The sequence below is a fragment of the Nanorana parkeri genome, unplaced genomic scaffold (assembly GCF_000935625.1).
Source record: "Nanorana parkeri isolate BGI_ZX_2015 unplaced genomic scaffold, ASM93562v1 scaffold21, whole genome shotgun sequence".
NCBI lineage: Eukaryota > Metazoa > Chordata > Amphibia > Anura > Dicroglossidae > Nanorana > Nanorana parkeri.
In genome coordinates, this window is record NW_017306289.1 from 217,600 (window position 1) to 240,720 (window position 23,121).

The 23,121-nt window shown below is 39.8% G+C and overlaps 1 protein-coding gene across 3 annotated transcripts in view; it reads right to left on the reverse strand.

Moving 5' to 3' along the window:
- The window catches only part of GABRG3 (gamma-aminobutyric acid type A receptor gamma3 subunit), a 411,112-nt gene that overhangs the window by 162,582 nt on the left and 225,409 nt on the right, over positions 1-23,121 (reverse strand). For all 3 annotated transcript variants that reach the window (XM_018563074.1, XM_018563082.1, XM_018563090.1), the window contains exon 4: positions 19,448-19,668. In XM_018563074.1, coding sequence (XP_018418576.1) covers positions 19,448-19,668 — 221 coding nt within the window. The remainder of the gene's footprint in view (positions 1-19,447; positions 19,669-23,121) is intronic.

The window sequence follows — 23,121 nt, forward strand, 5'->3', positions numbered from 1 at the left end:
GGGAACTGGCGGGAGATTTTTACACGACGGGGCGGGGGCGTGGTTATGACGCAAATGCGATACGGGGAATGTCCAGAAACGGCACTGTGAGCATATTCTGTGCTGAACTTAGTACTTGGCATGAAAGAATGGGCTATGAACTGATATACATTATTTGAGATGAATGATCATGTAGCGCTTTAGACTTTGTCTTTTTGCTCGGTTTTCAATAGTTGGACACCCCGGTCCACACTTAACTAAAGCAGCACACCCTTCTTCTCTCCCTTTCTCCCTCCCCCCAGTGCATATCCCACAACCCTGAAAACAATAACCTTCAAGAATACAACCCCCCCCCCTTTTTTCGGGACCCTCCTCTCTCCATCACAAAAAAAACCCTGGAAGAGCGCTGTCATAGAGGACCAGAGTCCAAAAAACTTTTCAGTTAGTCCAAAGCCATCCTCCTCTCCCCCGCACAGTATCCTGGGAGTTGCAGCTCACCTTTTTTTCTGGACCCTCCTCTCTCCATCACAAAAAAACCCAGAGAGAGCGCAGTCATAGAGGACCAGAGTCCAAAAACTTTTCAATTACTCGTGAACATATTGTAACCTATGCTAGCCATGTATGAGTTTACATAATTTCAACAAAAATAAAATCAAGGATCTGTCTGTATTCAATACACGTAATTAAACACTCTACATGTTACTTTTCTTAGTTGAATTTTACTGATTTTGACAGAAAATCAGTAAAATAACTGTCCGCTTTTGTGGAAATGCAAACACTTTATAATTGGCCACAGAAGTTTTCAAGCATGTTGGAAATTTCCAGCTAGTGACACTGAAATACTCATCCCCACTCTGTACTCATTATTGTTTGTTTGTCACAACTAGCAATGGTATGATTTGCTGCATTAGAATCACAAATTTGGTATTTTATGATCTGTCTCAGCCCACTAATGTCTACTGCACTGAAATTAAAATAAACTCAGTAACAACACTAAACACATAGAAGATGTATGGTAACTATAGAGAAATAAAATGCCTTTTCTGGAAACGTATATACAATGTTCAGCCCTAAAGTTAATCCAGGTTCAGATGTATTCTTTTAGATATTTTCTAAAGTGACCTAGTCAGTTATGTATCTGAATATGCATAATGCACAATTTAGGCATCCCCTGACATTGAATCAATGTCTCATGCAATTCTAATGGAATCTGACAATAATACTCAATCTGGATATAACTATAGCCAACATCAATAGACATATTTATAAAGCAGTGAATCTGACATTCACAAAACATTTACTGCAGGTGAATCTTTCATGCGCATGTTTTGAAGGATAATTAATTCACCACCGTGCTTCATAAATATGCCTCCAAGTGTCAAAACACTGACTGAGTGCACTTAAAAAAATGACTGATTTCTATTGTCCTAGTGTTGTTAATAAAGGATGGTTATGCCAGTACCTCTTAACCAACCCTGAGGAGAGTTCAATTAAAGTTCATGTTGCGTAAAAAAGTATATTTTAAAGGTTGCTTCATTCCTGATAAAATGATCAAAACCTCCATCTGTAACAACTCTAAACTGTTTGCTCAAAAAGAACAGGAAAAAGGTTATCCCTAATTACATGAACAATAGGAGGAAATAATATTACAGAAATCCCCCACCACGTAACATACCTTTGGAAGTTATACTTGTGAAAGTGCTTTGAAGAACATTGTTCATGGCCCTAACTGAGACAATAAAAAAGATGACTAAGATAACTGTGCCCTCTAAAGAAAGTGTTTCTCTCCCGGGTGGCCGGGAGTCGCTATCTAATAGCGGGAGACTCCCGGAGCATCCAGGAGAGTTGGGCTACCTGGTAACCAGGGACGCTGAACTGTCTGTGTAAGTGGCCGGAGCCAGCCGTGAAATGATGGCTGGCTCCGCCCTAGAATATAGTATGTAGAAGTAAACTCCAAAGTAGACCAGTAACATTAACTGTATGTTGTCTCTACTCCTTTAATAATGTTGCCTCTACTCCTTTACTCCCTTAAATCAATCGTTGTGCTAGAAACGTGCACTCAAAGTGGGTTCACAAAGGTATTATGCATATAGTAAAAGGTTTATGGATGAGTAGGAAGCATACTACATCAAGGCATCACATCTGGTCTCCAGGTCCAGGTAGTTAAGAGGATCATTGCAGAGAGTTGAGCTGGTCTCTCATGTGTCAACCCTGTTGTGTTGTTTGAGTGACAGAAACAAGTGGAGATACAGTACAATAGGAGACTAGTAAGCACTGGGGCATAGCAGTGTTAGTAAGGGTAGTGGGTACACACATTGTGTAACCTCAGGTTATATTTTGACTATAACACAATATGAGCATACTGTATAACTATATCCTACTTTGATACTGGACCTAATTTTTGATGTTTTGGAAAAAAATGTAACTTGTGTTTCTGAGAGATTACCATGCTCCACTTTTCCACAATCTACTTTGCCTCCCAAGTTTTACCTTTTAATCAATTGTTTTAAGACCCCAGCACCAAACTAGTAGCAGGACCCACTGCATTTATTTTTAACAATATTTATATTATTGTTTCTAAGTATGGAAAGGATTGGTGCAGAATATTCTTAATTCGAAGTATCTGCCTGTTATGCATACCACCTTATGGAGACACCAGTGGTGCAGACACTACAAATCCCATCATGCCTCTGCCTCTGGGAGTCATGCCTGTTGTTGCCTGAGTCTTGCAATGCCTCATAGAACTTGTGGTACCACAACAGCTGGAGTGCCAAGGTTGCCTACCCCTGCCTTAAAATAGAAGTTTAAATGTGTATTTGTTGTAGGGAAGAGGAAGGGGCCTTGTTTATATTTGTTTAACCAACATACAAAAAAAAGCAAATAAATAAAAAGCAAAATGCCAGTGTAAAATCAACAGATTTTGTATCCTGTTTGAATATTGCTCTTTACATGTTACCTATATCTACCTGTTTTAAAATAATTTCCAGCGATATTGTGCCATGAATAACATGCACAATTTTGTATAACTGTTCCTTGATTTGCTTATTTACTAAAGGCAAATAGACAGTTCACTTTGCAAGGGAATATTGCAATATTTAATACTATCCCACACTTGAAGGGAATGGGTCGTGATGGGGCTGACTAACCGAGTGTGTTATATAGGTGGGATTCATAGCAACGATTAGGTTGAGATGGGACCTCTATAATCATCCAAAGGACAACAATTGTTTTAATTGGTTATAAAATGTATTAAGGGTCTATAGGGTTGGTTTACTAAAGGCAAGCTGTTCACTTTGCAAGGGAATTTGTAATTTTCAGGAAAATGTCCCCTTAGCTTAGTGAATGAAGGAAAGCTCTACTGATTTCCATCACCCAAGCAAGCAAAAATATTGTGTTTTTTTAAAACTTTGCCTGCATGTGATTAGATATTTTTTGCAAAGGGAAATTTGCCTTATTCACCAAATTAAGGGAAGATTTCCCTGCAAAGTGCAAATTCCCTTGCAAAGTGAACAGTTAATTTGCCTTTAGTACACCAACCCCATAGACCTGTAATACATTTTATAGCCAATTTAAAAAATGTTGCCCTATATATGATTTCAGATCCATGCATTTATGACCTTTTAGGTTCCTCTAGTCTAGTGTCTTTTGAATCTCTGAAAAAGTCACACTATACCTTCCATGTAAATTTTGTTAAGTATTATTATTATTATACAGGATTTATAGTGCTAACAGTTTGCGCAGCGCTTTACAATATAAGGAAGACATTACAGTTACAATACAATACAAGATGGTAAGGAGGGCCCTGCCCCTGAGGGCTTACAATCTGAAAGAGGAGGGGGAAATGATACATAAGGTGGGGATGAATTATTTGAGAATGTGAAGGTTCAGTGGTTAGGTCGAGGTGGGATAGGCTTCCCTGAAGAGATGAGTCTTTAGGGAACGCCTAAAGGCAGTCAATGTGGGAGATAGACGGACAGGTTGGGGTAAAGAGTTCCAGAGGATGGGAGGGACTCTAGAGAAGTCCTGGAGGCGAGTATGGGAGGAGTGGACAAGGGAGCTGGAAAGCAGGATGTCAATGGATGAGCGGAGGGGACGGTTAGGTTAATACTTTGAGACAAGGTCTGAGATATATCCGGGGGCAGAGTTGTGGATGGCTTTATATGTGACTGTTACTATTTTGAATTTTATCCTCTCGGCGAGTAGAAGCCAGTGTAGGGATTGGCAGAGGGAGGATGCAGACACTGAGCGGTTGGTAAGGTGAATGAGTCTGGCAGCTGCATTCATGTTAGACTGAAGGGGGGATAGCCTGTGTAGTGGAAGGCCAATGAGGAGGGAGTTACAATAGTCTAGACGAAAGATAACAAGGGAGTGGATAAGTAGTTTTGCGGTTTCTTTGGTGAGGAAGGGGCGTATTTTTGAGATGTTACGAAGGTGAAGGCTGCAGGATTTGGATAGCGATTGGATGTGGGGAAGAAAGGTGAGGTCCGAGTCAAGGATGACACCTAGGACCTTGGCAAGAGGGGAGGTTTGGATAGTTGTGTTATCAATCTCAACTGAAATGTTGGGGGAAGGTGCATGGGCAGGAGGAAATATCATGAGCTCAGTTTTTGAAAGATTGAGTTTTAAGAAATGTTGTGACATCCAGACTGATATGTCATTTAGTAGATTAGTGACACGCAAGGACACTGAGGGGGAGAGTTGTGGAGTGGAAAGATACATTTGAGTGTCATCGGCATAGAGATGGTATTGGAAGCCATGTGAGGTTATTAGTTTACCAAGGGAGGATGTGTAGATGGAGAAGAGAAGGGGTCCAAGGACAGAGCCTTGGGTGACCCCTACAGAAAGAAAGAAAGAGGAGGGGAAGAGTTAGAATTGTAGGTGACACTGAAGGAGCGCATAGATAAGTAGGAGGAGAACCATGAGAGAGCAGAGTCTTGTAGGCCAAGCGAGTGGAGTTTTTTGAGGAGCAGCAGGTGGTCAACAGTGTCAAAAGCAGCAGAGAGGTCTAATAGCAAGAGTAAGGAATAGTGGCAGTTGTTTTTAGCGGTTATTAGGTCATTGGCGAGTTTTAGGAGGGTGGTTTCAGTGGAGTGTTTGGGGCGAAACCCGGACTGAAAGGGGTCCAAAAGGTTATTATGAGTGAGGTGGCAACTCAGGCGGTTGTAGATAAGGCGTTCTATTAGTTTAGAGGTGAATGGGAGTAAGGAGATAGGTCTGAAATTATTGAGGTTGGTAGGGTCCAGTGAAGGTTTTTTGGGTATTGGGGTGGCTAGTGCATGTTTGAGAGGGGTAGGAAAGATTCCAGTAGAGAGGGAAAGATTGAAAATGTGGGTAAGAGAGTCTAGGATAGAGCAAGAGGGTGACCAAAGTAGTTTTGAGGGAACAGGGTCTAGGGGGCAAGTGGTGAGGTGGGTGTCAGAGAGAAGCTTAGTAACCTCCTCTGTGGTATGCAATTTACACCTCTCCGGAAACTCTATGTATTTCTAAAAATGTTTTACTCTACGTACGTTAGGGGGAGAGGATCAGGTAGGGTGCCTTGAGTGAGGCAACCCACGGGTTGTATTTCAAAGTATGCAATTTAAACATATTTGTGCTAGTGACCCCCCTGCACCAGGAATCATTTCTACCATATGATCACAAATACTCTGTTCTAATTTCCCTTCAGTAGCCAAATATGTCACTACATGGGAACAAGATATAGGGATTTATATCTCCCTAACAGACTGACGGGATATTCGGCTTAATACTGCAGAAGGCTTGATCAATGTTAAAGTCACAGAAAACAACGACACATTGGGGTCTATTCACTAAGCTGTCGTAGGCAGCCGAGTGACTAACTGACCCCAAGTGAAGTGAGCCGAACTCTGTTCGGCTATTCACTTCAGGCTGGTACGGCTGATTCCAGCCATATTTCGTACATCGGGTGGCTTTGTGTGGCTTCGGGTCGGCCAAACATGCTCGGCATGTTCGGCCAACCCGAAGTGCAGAAGGAGTTCCAACGTCTGGATCAGCTAAGCCAAACCTCCAGCAGGCTACTCGCTGCTGTTCGGTCTATTCTCATAGATGCCGGACAGCAGTGAGTGAATAGCCGAATGCCGCCGAGCAGCATTCGGCTCGGCTATTTGCTCGGTCCCTCTGTGGTACCGAGCAGAATAGAAAAACAGTTAAAAAAGTAGAAAAGATAAAATAGAAAACGATTGGGCGGAGCTAGCAGTAACAGCTAGCTCCAACCAACTGTTTTTTATTGGCCCGGTGGTTCTGCTGCCGTCAGAATAAAAAAAAACACTGTAAGAATGCATAGCTAGATTCCTATTGGCTATTTCACTTTGCAATAGCCAATAGCAAACTAGCTATTGCACCCGCCCTCTGCTGCTGTCAATCACCAGAGGGGGACCTGATGGAGAACTGCAGGTCCCCCTCTGCTGATTGACAGCAGCAGTGGGCGGGTGCAATAGCTAGTTTGCTATTGCAAATTGAAATAGCCAATAGGAATCTAGCTATGCATTCCTATGGTGATTTCTCTTTTTCTTTTTTCTTCTGACGGCAGCCAATGGCTCTGGTGTCAGAAGAAAAAAAACGAGCAGGGAAAGGTTTACTCTGCTCGATCGAACAGAGTGAACCTTTCTGGGAGAAAGTGTTTCTCTCCCGAAGCTACGGCTAGATCCTTCGGCAGCTTAGTGAATAGACCCCATTACTCATGCATTGGTACCTTGTCCCTTCCCAACTTTCATGAGCGGTCCTGGGTTACCCTCTCCCCCATTGTTTCAGAGACTGTAGTGCAGAGAGCATTTTAGACATATCTGGTGGGACTGCCTCAAAAGCAAATGCTTTTGGTCACAAATGTACCAGTTGCTCTATACCTTAATAAACAGATCTATCCTGAAAAATTCATTAGCAGCTCTTTTAAAAAGCTGGACATTTGTACTAAATTGGAATTCCATCTACTTACTCATGTCTTCACTGCCCCAACGCAGACGATCGCCGGGTCCTGGAAAAAGCAAATAATTCCCTTTGGGGAACTCATATCCTGTGTCAACCTCTGTATGACTTTTGAGAAAATTGTCCTTTTTTAAAATGATAGGCTGCCTAATTTCTAAAACATTTGGGCTGGTTGATTTCGATCGCTGTCTCCTCACAATTTAATTTTTCTATTTTTGACCTGAGGGACACCTCCTCCGATGCGGATAAATGCAATCAGGCACCGCAAGTAGCCTCTTTTTCCATTTTAATGTCCACCAACCCTTTCATTTTAATTAGATATATGGCTATCACTTTATTCCTCCGAACCAATTTCCCTTACCTTTTTTCTGATTAATTTTGTCTGGCTGTAAATCGTGCTCCCCGTTTTTCCATCTGTTTTTTTTTGTTCTGTTAAATTTGCACTCCTCCTGCCGGATCAACCTGTTTCCCCTAGTTCCGCCAAAAAAATTCCTGTTGGTTCAGCTTCGGCCGCTCAGGCCCCGTTTTATTAATAAAAAAAAAAATCAAATGCATAGTAAAAGAATAGCTGCAATTCTATTGGCTATTCAAATGTAAATAGCAAATCATCTACTGCACCTGCCCACTGCAGCTGTCAACCGAAGTGGACCCGAAGTTCTCCATCAGGTCTACTACTCCGGATTGACAGCAGGCAGTGGGCGGGCTCAAATTGCAAGTCTACTATTGGATATTGTATTCAACAATATCCAATAGCACGCTAGGGGGGTGACTCAAAGCCACAAGCTCACGAAGAGCGACCGGCGGCTGCGGGGAAACAGGGGGCGGGACAAAGGCATGACTGGAGGCGCGGCAGATGGAAACAGGGGGTGGCAGCGGCGACATGAAGCGCGGGAAAGATGAAGGACAAGATGGAGGAGGCTACACGAGCACGGGCACAGAGGACAGAGGTGGCGGCAGCGTAGGAACAACATGACTGGCAACAAAAAAGAGGTACAAGGAGAAAGGCAGGGGAGGTCGCTTAGCTGTCTATTCTTCCCGCTGGTGCCCGCTGCAGTGGTCTGTGTACCCGCGGGGATTCAGAGGGACACAGAACGCTACAGCCGGCCCCAGCGGGGAGAAGACTGAGGGAGGAAAAAAAAAAGAAAGGAGGGGGCGAGTTTAATATACAGCGGCGGGCGCAGAGTAGGGTTAGATAACATGGGGCGACATTGATTAGGACAATACTTAGAAGTGATCTGAGGGACTTCTTTATTTGCGAGGGTTTTAGCTGTATCTGCACCTGTTTACTGACACCGCAAAACAATCGCAGATTTTAGCATTTGCGAATTGTCGGAAAACAGGCGCAGTTACTAGTGGGTAGGAAACAAGCGCAGGGAGGATTAAAAAGACATGCAAATGGAAGAAATATGTGGTAGAAGGAGTTGCGCATCAAATTATCTAGAAAGTAGCGCACGTCTCTTAATAAATTCCCCCCACTGTGTATTTCCTATACCTTACCAGTCACACACCTCTACCCTCATCAATTCAATATTTCACAGTGGTTCTACCACCATGTACACCTACGTACAGTCGACAGCTTTTGCAACAATTATCACTTCTATCACCAACTTCTAAAATATTACTATACAACATAATAAAATGTATATTTTATATATCTTGAGTGCATTTTGTTTTGTTTACTTATTAAGTGTTCATATGATATGGTTACATAGTTAGTTAGGCTGAAAAAAGTCCATTGAGTTCAACCTATCAATACTTGTGCTTGCTCTGATGTTAGATGGGATGTAATGAGGGCGTAGCTTTGATGGCTGCATGAACTTTAATCCTTCTTTTGCTAAGGCCTGCAAAAAAAAAACCTCACACTCCAGCTTCCCACTGACAACATAATAGGCAAAGGCAGCAAGTCCAAGAAGCCCGAGACCACCTTACAAGGTGCATACTGGATCTGGACTTCTCCAACTTTCTAAGTCCAAGACACTCTGGAACACAGGCCACTTCTAAGATGGTGATGCGAGCTACACATGAGGATGCTACATCCTCACCACCAGAATCAACAAGCCCTCGGCCATTGCACCCTATAACCCCTTTTGGTGTAGATCTTTTAGATTTCAGATAGACTCCAACTGGCCATGCTAGCCAGCAGTGTCCCTGAATCAGCTGCTGAAGCCAGTGGTGGATGCCGAGGAGACAGCTGCAGACCTTTCTGTATATCCGGCCACAATGCTCCACAAGAGGTAGAAGATGCAGCATGTTAGCATATTCCCTCAACTGTGCATCACCCCTACTCCTCCTAAGTACCCATTTAGCTTCTCTGGCTATAACAAATGTGCCCCACTAGGTGGGCATCTTCACTGAACACTGGGCAATCCAATTGCACATAACCACAGCAGCATAACCACCCTGCTTCTGGCCATGCCCTGACAAAGAAACATTCACTGCAGATACCCAGGGATATCCCAGGTCTGCATTCCTTCTCTGATTCAAAGCCTCATTGTAAGAACTGCTCCTCTTTAAAGGAAAATGCCCATCCACTAAAAAGAGACCCAGTTTTTACCCACAAAAAAAAACCTTTAATATTTTACAAGAGGAAAGATCCCTCTCTCAGACTTAGTTTATTTGTGATTGCCAATGCCACGTAGAGGACTTGGACAACAGAAGATGATGAGACAATATATGAAGCCCTGATTGTCATATTACACACCATTATTAATGGTCTGGGTTGCCTGTCTGCTCAATGTGTAAAAATGGACCAAGCTCAAAGATTTTCCACTCATAGGGATCCCTTAATAACATAGGGATATTATCTGCATACTCCACAGCTTTTCTCCTGAAGAAAGAAAAGACCACCACATCAGATCTCGGTAATTTGATGGTGCACCAATTAAAATCTTCTCACATTTCTTATGGTATACCCTCTGCCTATTGCAGCCTCTTCCCACCAGCCTCTGTGAAAATGCCACTCCTATTTGATTTGAGTATATCTATAAGAATATTGGTTTTACAATTTTGCTCTATGTACAGAGATGCTGAGTGTATGGAGTTAATACCTACTTTTTTGTGCAGTTGTGACATTTTGTGGGTTAACACCCATAGATGGGGAGAGGTTTGAGTGGGGGTGTTTTCTTATAAATGGCTATGACGTGTATGATTAAGTGCAAGTATACGTAAAATGCATTAGAGATTTTGTCTGAGACATACAGTATGTTGTATGCCAAGTGATGAATTCAAGATTACACACCAATCTTTAACCCCTTCATGACTGAGCTTGTTTTTAGTTTCTGTTTGTAAATGACTGACACACTTTTGAAATTTTTGCTGTGTGATTCTTCCACGTCAGTAATATACTTTCTTACAAAGTGCACCCACACATATTATATATTGTTTTTTAGAGGACAGATAGGGCTACATATTTATATCACATATGTGTGTCTAACGCCTCACTTAGGACAAATAAAATATAAAAAAAGAGGAAAAAACAGTAGTGTTTGTAGTATTTTTTTTACAAAACCAGCGCAGCTAAAAAAAATGCAATAAATACATTCATTTATTTGTCCCTTATTTTTTATTTTTTTTACACTTATTTTTTTTTAAACTTAAAAATATTATTTTATTTATTTAATTATATCAAGCAGTCATTGTGAATTAATCTCACTATTACTGCTTGATAAATTAATACAATTGTGTTATTATCAGGCTGCTTCAAACTTCAGAACAGCCGATAATAAGTTAGTGACACTGATCCTGCAGGAGTTCAAGATTCAGCTGTCACTAAAGGTTTTCTGATTGTTGCAACAATGATCAGCAAACTGAAACATTCTTCTTTCAAGAATATATAGATTATGTATCTATTCCTGAAAGTGAAAGAAAAAAAAGCCAGTATACGATCCGAGAGAGATATCTCTAGATCTATACGAGCTGTCAGAATGCCGGCAAAAGCCGGCATGTGTGTCTGCTCTGCTTTGACTCTCAGACACCCGATATTAAGGTATCGGGTGTCTGAAAAAGGTTAACCCTTTCATTAATGAATGCCTCTATACTGAGGCATCCATTAATGAATGGTAAAAGCTGATTTTCAGCGGTTACCAGCCCTCTAAAGCAGCAAATAACTTGTCACGTACAGTGTACGTGACGAGTCATTTGGTCCCTTTGTGGCTGGACGTACAGTGTACGTCTCCCGTCACAAAGGGGTTAATAGATATAGGAGTCCCGCATTTCCTTATAGTTACAGTGTATTTCATGGCTGGTTGCGAGCTGGTGTGTGTGCACCCTGTCAGTGGATCCTAGTGGCCCAACTTGGAACAGCACTTAGTATATGTGCTTTGAAAGTAACAATGGCTAACTACAGAGGAGATCATAGCTTATAAGAAATGGAATACATAGGCAATGTAGAATGGCACATCAATCTTTGTCAGCATTTAAACTAGTTACATAAATCGGTAACAGTCTCTCCTAATATCTTTTTATCTGAGATCACCATAGATCACATTTTAAAATGTGGCAGCAGGAAATATTTTTATGTTGCCAAGTCTAGTATAACTATTATCAACCATTAGGTAATATTGACCATACCTATCTATTCTGTTTTATTATTCAACACTAGGGATTAGTGAACCAGGCAAAGTTTAGTTCATGGGGGGATTGGCAAACCCATGAAAAAATCAGCTAAATCCGTACATAGAGCCTAACCCCACTGAAGTCTAAGGCCAAATTTTGGGGTTTTTTTCTGCCCTTTTTCAAGAACAATATGTAAGCATTTGGTATAAAAAGGGTTGGGCACTGCCATGGGGGACGTGCACTAATGGAAGAAAAAAAAAAGACCATTTAGTGTGGAGATGGTCTTTTACCACCTCCTGCCCATTCAGTTAAACAAAAAAACACTGTTCAGTCCCCTCAAATAGTTAAATGACAGCTGCAGTGTCCATTGGCCATACCTAAACAGCTGGACGGGAGCCTTGTAGATGTGGGTGGGTGTCTTAAAACGTCCCTCCCCACTCGTGCACGGCACCCAGCGCGCAAACAAATGGGAAAGCGGTCAAAAATGTAAACAGCCAGCAATGGCTATATACATACAAGTGTTACCGGAATCTGTAGAGATGCTGAAATGCTTGTATCAGGTGCAGGTGTGCGCCCCCGCTGGTCCCGAGATCTGCTGTGCTGGCGTACCCAGAACCGGCACATCGGCTTTGTCATGGGAGATCAAAGGGAGATCAGTACACGATTTCCTCTCACGATCTCCTCTCCAGCCACTGAATGCAGGAAGTGATGTATATTACATAATTTCTGCATTCAGCTGTCATTCCCGGCTACTGAAGCTGGGGAGAAGCTGGTGAAACAGATCTCCATAAAGAGGACCTGTCATGTAAATTGGCTATCACATAGGGGGCTTCTTAGCCCCTTATGTGATAGCAAAAAGTTGTGTAAAATAAATTAAAGAAGCATACAAATTTCAAGCATAAAAAAGTCACATATTAAAAAAACACCAACATTTTTTTAAAGTTCCCCCGCCACCCACATACACATGCAAACACGGTGTTATCACCGTGAACGTCGAAGTAAGAGTAATAATTTTAGGGCCATTCATCACTGATAACACTAAACTGATGAGCGGCAAAAGCTTTTAACCCTTTCGCTGCCACCGCCGTAAGGTGTTCACAAAAGTCGGTGGCATTTATAGTTCTGCTATAAGCTCAAGTTTATAGCAGATAATGAGCTTATAGCAGAACTGTTCCCCAGACTGTCCCCTTCAAACTAATAGCGTTCATCAGCGGCTCACAATCCGCTGATGACCGCTTTTAGCAAAAATATCGGGCACCCCCCTGCAGGCACCGCTGCAGCCAACCGTCGGCATCTGGAGTCTCTCATCCCTGCCTGAAGCCGCTCCATGCAGGGATGAGAGACTACATGGATCCCCGCTGCTTTTCCCAGCTTATAGGGTCTGTGGCAGCAGGGATCCAAAGTAAAATCACCGGCGGGGGGGTCGGGGGAGCAAACGGCGGCTGGCCGCAATTCAGAATGGCCGAGCGGCATAGTGATTGGAGCCACTGTCATCCTGTCAGTTTTCGGATGACAGCGGCTCTGTAGCATGACCGAGCGGGGGATCAATAAATATAATTGATATTTATCAATCCCGCTGTGCAGAGCAAACACAGGAGTGATCATCTCACTCCAGTGTTTGTAAATAACTGGGGACACATAGCACTATGTGTCCCCAGTTATGAATGAACAGGCTGTGATTTACATCATTCCTGTTCATTCAAGAATTTATGAATTCGGAGTAGCACTCACTATAGAGGCTCCTCCCCATTCATAAAGTGGTGATAGTAAAAATATTTTACTATTTTACTATCTTCCCATTCATTGAGTGCTGGGGCTGCAGAAAAAGAAATTGAGGACTCTGTATTCTCAATTTCTTTTTCTATTTCAAAAGGGAAATGTCAGGGGTCTGTTTAAACCCAAGATATTTCACCATAGCCCCCCAACAGTAAAAAATTATAACCTATTCTGCACGGTACCTCTGTGGTACCGTGCAGAATAGAAAAAGGATCTGTCTCTGCATGCAAGTGGCCGGAGCCAGCCGTGAGATGACAGCTGGCTCTGCTGAGCTGTCAGTAGCAGGTTGTCGGCCGGTCATTCGGCCAGCTTCAGCTTTCACCTCGGCTCATTGAGCGGCTCGGCCAACTTCGGAAGCTGTACGGGCTATAGTGAATAGCCCGTAGAGCAGCCCTTCGGTTCTACTGAACTGAAGTGGTCCTGGGGCAGAACGATCAGCCGAAGCTACGGCTAGATCCTTCGGCAGCTTTGTGAATAATCCCCGTAGTACTATGTGTCCCAAGTTATGAATGAACAGGCTGTGATTTACATCACTTCCTGTTCATTCATGAATTTCTGAATGGGGAGTAGCACTCACTATGGAGGCTTCTCCACATTCATAAACTGCTTGATAGTAAATATTTTACTATCAGCAGTTTCTGAATGGAATGGGAAGCCTCTGTACTGAGTGCTTCCCATTCACTAAGTGCTGAGACTGCAGAAAAATAAATTGAGGACTCCGTGTCATCAATTTATTTTTCTATTTCAAAAGGTATATGTCAGGGGTCTGTTTAGACCCCGGATATTTCACCGTAGCCCCCAAACAGTAAAACAAAACAAAAAAATTATTAAAAAATAAATCAAAAAAATGTAAAAATAAATTAAAATTTAAAAAATTTAAAATGTAAAAAAAATTACATTATTAAAAAATGAATAAAACATGTGTAAAAAAAATAATAAAAAAGCACAAGCCCTCCCTCCCCCCACATAACATACACATATTGTGGTGTATGCCATGCGCATGCGCTGCAGTGCGTTGTTAGAAGGAATCGCAGTGCATGATTTGTTTTATTTTTTAAATTCTTTAAAAAAAATTAACAGTGGCAGCACATGGCAAAGCTTTGTAAAAGCATTGCCATGTGTTGTGATACCTTGTGTTGCAATTAAATATACGCCTGTATCATTTTATCACAACACCAACATAGCGTAAAAACAATGTTTAACATAAGTCGCTTATTTACAGTTTTGCGTACCTTCATTTTTTTACCTTTTCGCAAAAAGGCGCAATTTCAAATGTGCAAATATTTGTTATTTATTAACTCAATACAGTTTTATCTTTTAGATTTAGTCAGAAAATATTTTTTGTGTGCAAGGATACTGATTTTAGTGTGTTTTATCAATTGAATTGTGTATTTTTATCGGTTTAATATTAATTTGAGAAACATTTGCGCAATTATCGCAGGGCCTACAAATTTAGTATCACCATCTTTTTATTCTACCGGGCCTGCGCTTTCAGAAAATATTTGGTTTCGGGGATCTTTTACAAACACTAGCAACGCAGCAGTTGAAAATCAAATCAATGGGAAAAATTGCAAAAATGGCTTGGCCAGCTGAATTGAAAAATGTTCCGGAGGGCTTGGCAGCGAAAGGGTTAAAGCGCCGTTTATGGCCAATTTTGCGTGTGGTCGTTTTTTTGCAATTTTAAGGCTTGGCATGTTTGGTGTCTATATACCCGACATGACCCCCTCTTTTCCGTCTTTTATATTGACCCAAAAAATTGGGGTGATAATAAATGTTTGACAACATTTCATAGGTACAGTTTTTTTTCAAAATGTATGGTACTAAACCCGCAGTGGTGATTAAATTCAACCAAAAGAAAGCTCTACGTGTCCCCAAAAAATTAATATAATTAATTTCAGTACAGCGTTGTATGACTGAATAAACGTCAGTCAAAGTACTGCAGCGCTAAATACTGAAAAATGGCCTGGACTGGAAAGGGGTTTAACACCCTGGTCTTTAAGTGGTTAATGTGGCATAAAGGCCAACAATAAAAATAAAAATTATTTAAATACCATACTTGGGGATGCCTTCAACATGCAGGTGAAATTGCACCCATTCACCAAACTGTGGACAAGCTGGGTTTGGGTCAAACTGAGATTCAACCCAAACCCAAAGCTCGTTATAGTTTACAGTATTGCTATTGGTAGTATCTTCATGAATATGTTGAACATCAGCCTACATTTAAAGGATTTATTCACCTTTAATGTTCTGTTGTCTATTAACATTACAGTTGACAAAGCATATTAAAATACTGTCCTCCATTTTTAAAAATTATGCTTACTTTTATTAATGCTGCTCTTGTGGGCTCTACTTCTCCATCCTGCCTATATAGAATGATAGACCGATATTTGATGTATGGCCCTAGGTCCTCACAACCAAGCACTCAGTTAGGAGAACATGCGTTCTCCACTTTCTCTTGCAGTAGTGGCTGAGCACAACATTCTGTGAGTGAGAGAGACGGTGGATTGTACTTATTTGGTTAGCCAAGTCGAGTTCTCCTATCCGAGTGCTCGTTCATGAGAAGCTGGGCCTGTGCATCCATGTAAAAGGAGAGCCCACAGAAGCAGCATTAAAGTAAGCATACATTTTAAAATCAGAGGACAGTATTTTAATATGCATTGAAAACTGGATTGATAATGGATTTAAAAATAAAATTAAAGGCGAACTAACCTTTAAAAAAAAATATATTATAGAACTATAGATTTTTTTGTAATGTATTTTAAATGTAACTGCTGTTTTTGGTTCTGTAGTATCACTGCTTATTTTTCAGTACAACTTTTCATAAACTTTTTTGTCACCTATATATATTTTCTACTGACATTGTTATTAGTGGTAAGCGGAACCTACCTGGGTTTGGTTCAGGACAGGTTCAGCAAACTTTACTCAAGTTCGGGTGCCAAATCCGAACCCTGTTGAAGTCAATACAAATCATCAATGGCTGTTTTCTAAACTAATAGGCAAGGGATTTACAAAATAGCGCATTGGGGTGCTGGGTGGTACCCTTAAGGACATGTAACAAAGCAAAAAAAAATCAATTTGGCTGTGATCACAGATGTCATTATTGTCTAAAGGGCAACAAACAAATGCTTGGTAACTTTAAATAACATGCTTGGGTGATGCCCTTAACCTGCTTGTGAAGTGTTGCATCCTTACAATGTATACTACCTGCTAAAGCTGACATTTACAATAAAAATGCAATTTAAACTGTCAGAAAATGCCTGCTCCCGGCTGCTTTATTCTGTTTGTAAACAAATTGGCTGGGAATTATTTACATCTACTGTATAGCTGACCCTTATCCTAGAAGAAGAGCTGGTAAAGATGGTAAGGGGGTCCTCCTCCCCTGCTTAGACACAATTAACATTTTCAAATGTTCTCTATTAAAGAACAACTCTTTACTTTTCAAAGACATATTGTATATATATATATATATATATATATATGATATGTTGCTAGGATTCTTTTTTTTATGCAAGCCTGTCTCACGTCTACATGCATTTCACATCCACAGATTAGAATCACATTTTTAAATGTAATATGTTTTATGTATTACAGGCATTATGTGTTAAAATTTATATATATATATATAACGCTGTTATCCTTTCTAGGGCCGTGATTGTTCTTAATTAAGAACTGTCTTTTATAATTAGCAAACTGATAAAATACCAAGATAAGATGCTACTGAAGTAGATGTGAAGTTCATTAGTAAAATGATGCTTTCTTTCCAATTAATATCTGTATGTAGAGCAGCTAGGGCTACCTAATAATAAAGTATCTCCAGAGCTAAAACTTTAGTTTTGTAGGGTAGGGAAGGGTATGGAGGAGAAGGGTTCTAACCTCTGTCATCATTTTTTTCTGCCTTATGTGTTCAGTTGGAGATATTTTCCTTCACATCTTGTCCTGTAGACACAACAGGAAGTGAGAGGTTGCTGCCACAAGTATCCTTATTATAAAATCTCCCCTTTATTTCTATTCCATTGGCAAAGTTTGTGAGTTTTCCTCACTTTTACCTCAGGTGACATGGACTAGGGATGAGCCTTAAGTCCGGTCTGAACACAGGTTCCCTCCCACAGTCAATGCTGGTAGGTTAATTGGCTCCTGTCTAAATCGGCCCTGTGTGCATGTGAGATAGGGACCTTAGCGTGTAAGCTCCTTTTGGACAGGGACTGATGTGAATGTGCAAATTTGTATTACCAGTAATACATAATAATAAACATGATTGACAAAGGATGTGCAGCTTGAAACATTTTTTTTTAAATAAAGGACTTGTCAAATGTTTGGGTGTCATTTTTTACTGGTTACTTTTTTGTGAATGATAGGGGTGTTATGTCCCCCTTGGTCATTCACATGAGGGGGAGCATGGCATCTGGGGGCCCCTTAATTCTTATAGAGAACTTCCATATTCTTATTAGCCCCCTCTGCCTGCAGACCCCCCACAAACACCAGGCCAGGGTTGTTTGGACTAGGCTCTAGTAGAATTTGGGGGGCCTTATGTGTTTTTTTAAATGGTAGGTCTTTATTTACAAATGGAAGGATGCAGATTGAAACTGTTATTTACCAGCAATTTAAACTGCATTTTTGCTGTAGTACAATATATACATGGTACAGTTGATTTCACAGGCAGGTTGCAGGGCACCCCCAAGCTTGTTATTCAAATAAATTATGCATATTTAATGTTGCTCTTTAAGCATTATTCAAATCACTGATCCTAGCCAAACAAAATTCTACATTTCTTTCCTTTGGTACATGTCCTCCAGGAAACTGGCCAGCTTCCCATGCACATTGCTTGTCAACGCCTTGGCTATTAGCCTAGAGAATAGGCATTAATGATATATAAGATTCGGCCCCCCGCTGAATTTAATAGGATTTGGATTCAGCACCTAAGCTTAAGTAGCACATCACAGTGGCATAGTGGTTAGTGCTTTGTAGCACTAGTGGTCCCTGGTTCGATTCTCGGCCAGGTCATTATCTACAAAGGGTTTGCATGTTCTCCCTGTGCATGTGTGGGTTTCCTCTGGGTATTATGGTTTTCCCCACACTCCAAAGACATGCTGGTAGGCTAATTGACTTCTGTTTAATTTGGCCCTCATGTGTACAGTATGCATGTGAGATAGATACCTTAGATTGAAAGCTCCTAGGAGGGTAGGGACTGATGTGAAAGTGCGCTGCGTAAATTGTCAGTGCTATATAAATACCAATAATAAATAAATTAAGTATAGTTTGCCAAGCATTGGTACATTCAGCTCATGACTAGTTGGGCAAATAGAGAGAGTGAATCTCTCCAGCAATGACGCAGACTGCAAAGCAAACCTGACAAGAGTTATAATTTTTCTCTACTCCATCCAAAACTAAGAACAAAAATGTTTGCTTTAGAAACACTATGTGCAACTAATGTCAATGCATGTTTATAATCAAAGGTTCTTTGATGATAAGTGCAAAATTCCTGGACAGAGTTTAAATGTTTTTAATTAAATCTATAACTTTGTTTGATGCCTTTTTTCTTATCATAGTCTGCATTCCTGACCATTTATATATGTTGGCTATTATAATTATGTTGGGTCTGTTACACCAAGCAAGTATATTTTTTCTGCTTGAAGTATAATCCTTTATTCTTGGCTCAAATTATTCTGGCTAGCAAAAATTATCCATAATATCATACTTACACATGCTTGGTATCTTATTTTGGAGAAGGTCAGGCATGATTGGGCAAAAAGCAGGCAGAACAGACATAGCTGGATTTGCACTAGTGCCTGTAGGAGCACTACTTTTAGACAGAACGTGTACTTGTTTCCTTGATCCTAACCTGGCTTAGAATATTGTGATAGTGTGTAATTCATTTGTTTTAATTAAAATTAAATGGGGTGAGTATATTTCTAATGATGATGGGAAAGGATATATAGCTACAGTATATAGGAAAAAAGCCTCCTCTTTGACGAAGGCGTCTACTCAGCCTAAAGTTAAATCTGCCACTGAGAGGAGATTTTTACACGTTAGATCACCTCTTGTAATTTATAGTACCATTAATTTTTATAGTATCTAGTAAAAAGCATAGTCCAATGTAATGTTTTCAATTATTTCTTTGTAAACAATGTTTTAAACGTTGAATTATAGAAAAAGAAATGTCTGAATTAAGTGTCAATAGAATCTAAGGATATTGTCATACCTTAATGTATACAAAATTTTGCCATCATTCCATATTCGAAGGAGTTGATTGGGAGTTGTAATCCAATGAGCTTCCGCAGTTTTAGAATTACGAAAAATAGTATCTGGAATCCAAATTAATCCAACCATATTGCTGTTTAGGGTTAAAATCTTCATGGTGCTATTAAACCTGAGACGATTGTCAAACCATGTTTGGGCAAAAAATATGTCTATTTGGTATTCCTGTTGGAGACAAGAAATATTTGGTGTACATTATTTCACTCTAGCTACATTTTTATAACATTTTAGTAAAGCAAATATTATATATTCATTTGCACAGCATTTCTCTATTTTATACAAGGTGCATAGCAAGATGTGTGTTTGAATATTACAGTAAATTAAAAGAATGAACCATCTATTCTTAATAAAATCTATTCTTTAAAAAAATAATCAGGAATCTTTAATTGTAACCATTTTTTTGAATATGACCGCCGCTTGTAAAGGATAATGGATTCATAGATCCCGAGCTAACCACTCCCTCCCCTCCCCCCTTTTTTTCTTTCTCCTTTCCTATTTCTTGCCACTTCTTTTTTCTATCTCATTCTCTTTAGTCTCCTTGTTTCCCTTGCTATTTTGTTATCCTCAGTAACATGTACCTTGGTTTTTAGCCCTTTTTTTTCTCGCAGCCTGAAGTTGCTAATAAACTGGAGGAGGTGTTGTTGAGTGCCATGAGACTCTTGTGGTATTATCTGTTTGTAATCATTCAAGTACCAGCCTTGGACTCTCCTACTATGACTTCATGTATAATTATTGGATATCTAATGCAATCTAAGCCTGCATGCCAGTCTTACATTATTTTTTGGTTTAATCTTGTTCTGTACGTTCTTTAAAAACAAAAACAATTTTTGCATAATATTCAGGAATAAGCTAAAGGTTTTGATATGTTTACTAAATGTCAATGCTTACAAACTGTACAAAAAGGCTGAAATACTAAATCAAGAATATGAAAACATGATGTTGAGATGTTCTTAAGATATAGAAGGAAACATCTGATTACTTAGCACAGGGGCATATTGAATTGAAGAAGTAGACATTATAATATGAAGAAGTATAAAAATACAAACTAAAATAAACAACGTATTATTTGCTTGTGTTTTCCTTTGTCATCTTATTTAGGGGGTAAGAATGGCAGATAAAAAAAGTCAGGATGATTAAGGATTAGTAAAGAAAATGTAATAATGAACAATAAATATGCTTTTTTAATTTTTTTATCAACAACCATAGTCCAAAATGTAAAAAAAAATACCTTTCTGCCTTTTGGTATATATTGAACCTAAAATGTAAGATCCACTATTAATGAGCTACCATTATCATTTATAAGAATATGTGCAAAGGTTCATAGAAAAAGTATCACTTCACCAACATTGTGATCAGCTCATAAAGGATGCCAGTCAATGTAGGCTATAAAAGACTTACCAGAAGGTGTTGGTACTGCTTCTTTTATCGGACTGAACAACAGAGCATCTGTGTGTAGGAAAGTACCGCCCGGGAAAGTACCTCCCTTAATTATATCCCAACTGTCTATGCCAAGTTTAATTATTTAAAGAAAACTTGTACTGAGGGAAATATTGTGGCTGGCATTTCTGACCTTAGTCTTAAAATGTTAATTGCCTGGTTTTTATATTGTCTTTCCAGCTTTGAAAGGTTCTACATTTTTAAAGGAGAAGGATCAATATCAGTGAATTCAGAAAGAAGTCAGATATTCTTATTTACATGCTTGCTCTGTGTCAATGAATCAAATAGTTTGAATAAAGAGGGTCAGCATGATAGTCAGAAAATGATCATATTTAGAGAGATCAGTAAAGACAGCCTCAATGCTTTCTCCTAAGAGAATATTGTTAACATCTATATCTAGGTTTGGTGTTCAGATAATACAGCCCTTGAAATGAAAAACATACTAGGTTTGTGAATGTGTTTGCATTTCAACAGATGTATTCAATAAGTATTGAACCTATACTAAGCATCAATCAGAACAATAATTGGAAACTGAAATCTGAAACTAGAAATGTAAATTTACTGATCATCCCAAATTTCGTTCAAAGTGAAACTAAATTGTACACATGACTGTTTTCTGGCCAGAACCCCATCCGAAACTAAAACAAAATTCCGAAAGCCCCAAATAATGAAACAGCTTTTAGACCCGAAAACTAAAAGAAAGAAAAAATCAGAAACAAAATATTTTTTCCCTTGCAAGAACCTTCTTGACTGTTGTAAGTTACTATGCTCTGTGTACCATTATTACTTTTTTCATACCTTTTTAATGAGCCTGCAAGTGTCTAGTAAATATAAGGTGTAAAATGCTCAACTAGTTCATAAAATGAACACATTCTTAAACATATCTTCTGTTTGAAGGGTTCAGATCTGTGGATATATAAGAAAAATATCTTCCCACAATGACAAATATCAGCCTCATTAAACCCATGAGGTGTAAGCCTAGAGTTTTGAACCTGGGACCAATTTTCCTGTGATTTCCTCTTTAAGCACTGACTTACAGAAATACTGCTATTGGCAAAGTAGGAGGTGTTCTGGAGGCCCTCTTAGTATGAAAATGTGCACCAGTCCACCCCAGTTCCTTTTGTTGGCTATCTGGTGATCTGAGAAGCCCTGTGATGCAGGAGACCTATTCCCATATACACCCACCCATTCATTGTTTCCTCACCTCCAGATTTCTGACAGTTATAAGGTTTGCTGGATAGCATTAGTAGCTCAATGTTTGGTGTCACTTATTGCCTGGAATTGCTCTTCGTTTTTATAACTTATTCATGAGACACTACTAAGGCATGATTGTTATGTATTTTGTTAGATATTATATCCTGTTTCTGCAGAGTGTCAGGTGTGCATTTTACAATCTAAGGTTTAACTTGAGATAAATATCCATAGAAATGGAAAGAGAAAAAGGATAATTCCTCCTTTGTAGTCTATATAATTTCAAATACAATACACTGGAGATCTCATACATTTTAATTGTAATGCACGTTTATTCCTATCAAAACCCATATAAAGGAAACAATATTTATGTTCTTTTTTTCGTTGCAATGAAATTGCAGTTTCTGATACTAAATTTGTGGCAAATTGTTAGTAAAATTAAATGCAGCTAATTTATCTTAAAACACAGCTGGCTAAAATGCAATCATGTGACTAAGTGAGGCTTTATGTATATTTAAATGCTTTTTAAAACATTATCTTGGAAGCTATTTTCTGCCTTGAAGCAATGATTAAGTCATGCACTGGTGAAGTCATTTGTTTCATTCAGAATGAATGCCCAGCCACATTCTGTTGTCCTACATGAAGAAATACTTCAGTACTATAATCTAAAGTGTGGTGATATAATTAGAGAGGTTAGGGAGATTATGGTTCCTTATCAAAATAGTGTAACAGGTGCACTCGATCACTCACCTGTTCCTCGTTCCAGGACTCCTCCCCCACTCCCTAGTTAAGGCTGAATGTTACACTTGCCTGACGTTCGAGCAAGTGTGAAGACGCCAGGCAAGTTCCTGTATCCCAGCACCGAACCTCTTCCTCTTATTGGGCCGGACAGAGCCCCTCCAAAACCACCAGCACATCCTGCTTTGACTTCCCTGCAATTCGGTCTCCACTACCTCCTTCATCCCCAGCTTCAGCAAGGACTATTACAAT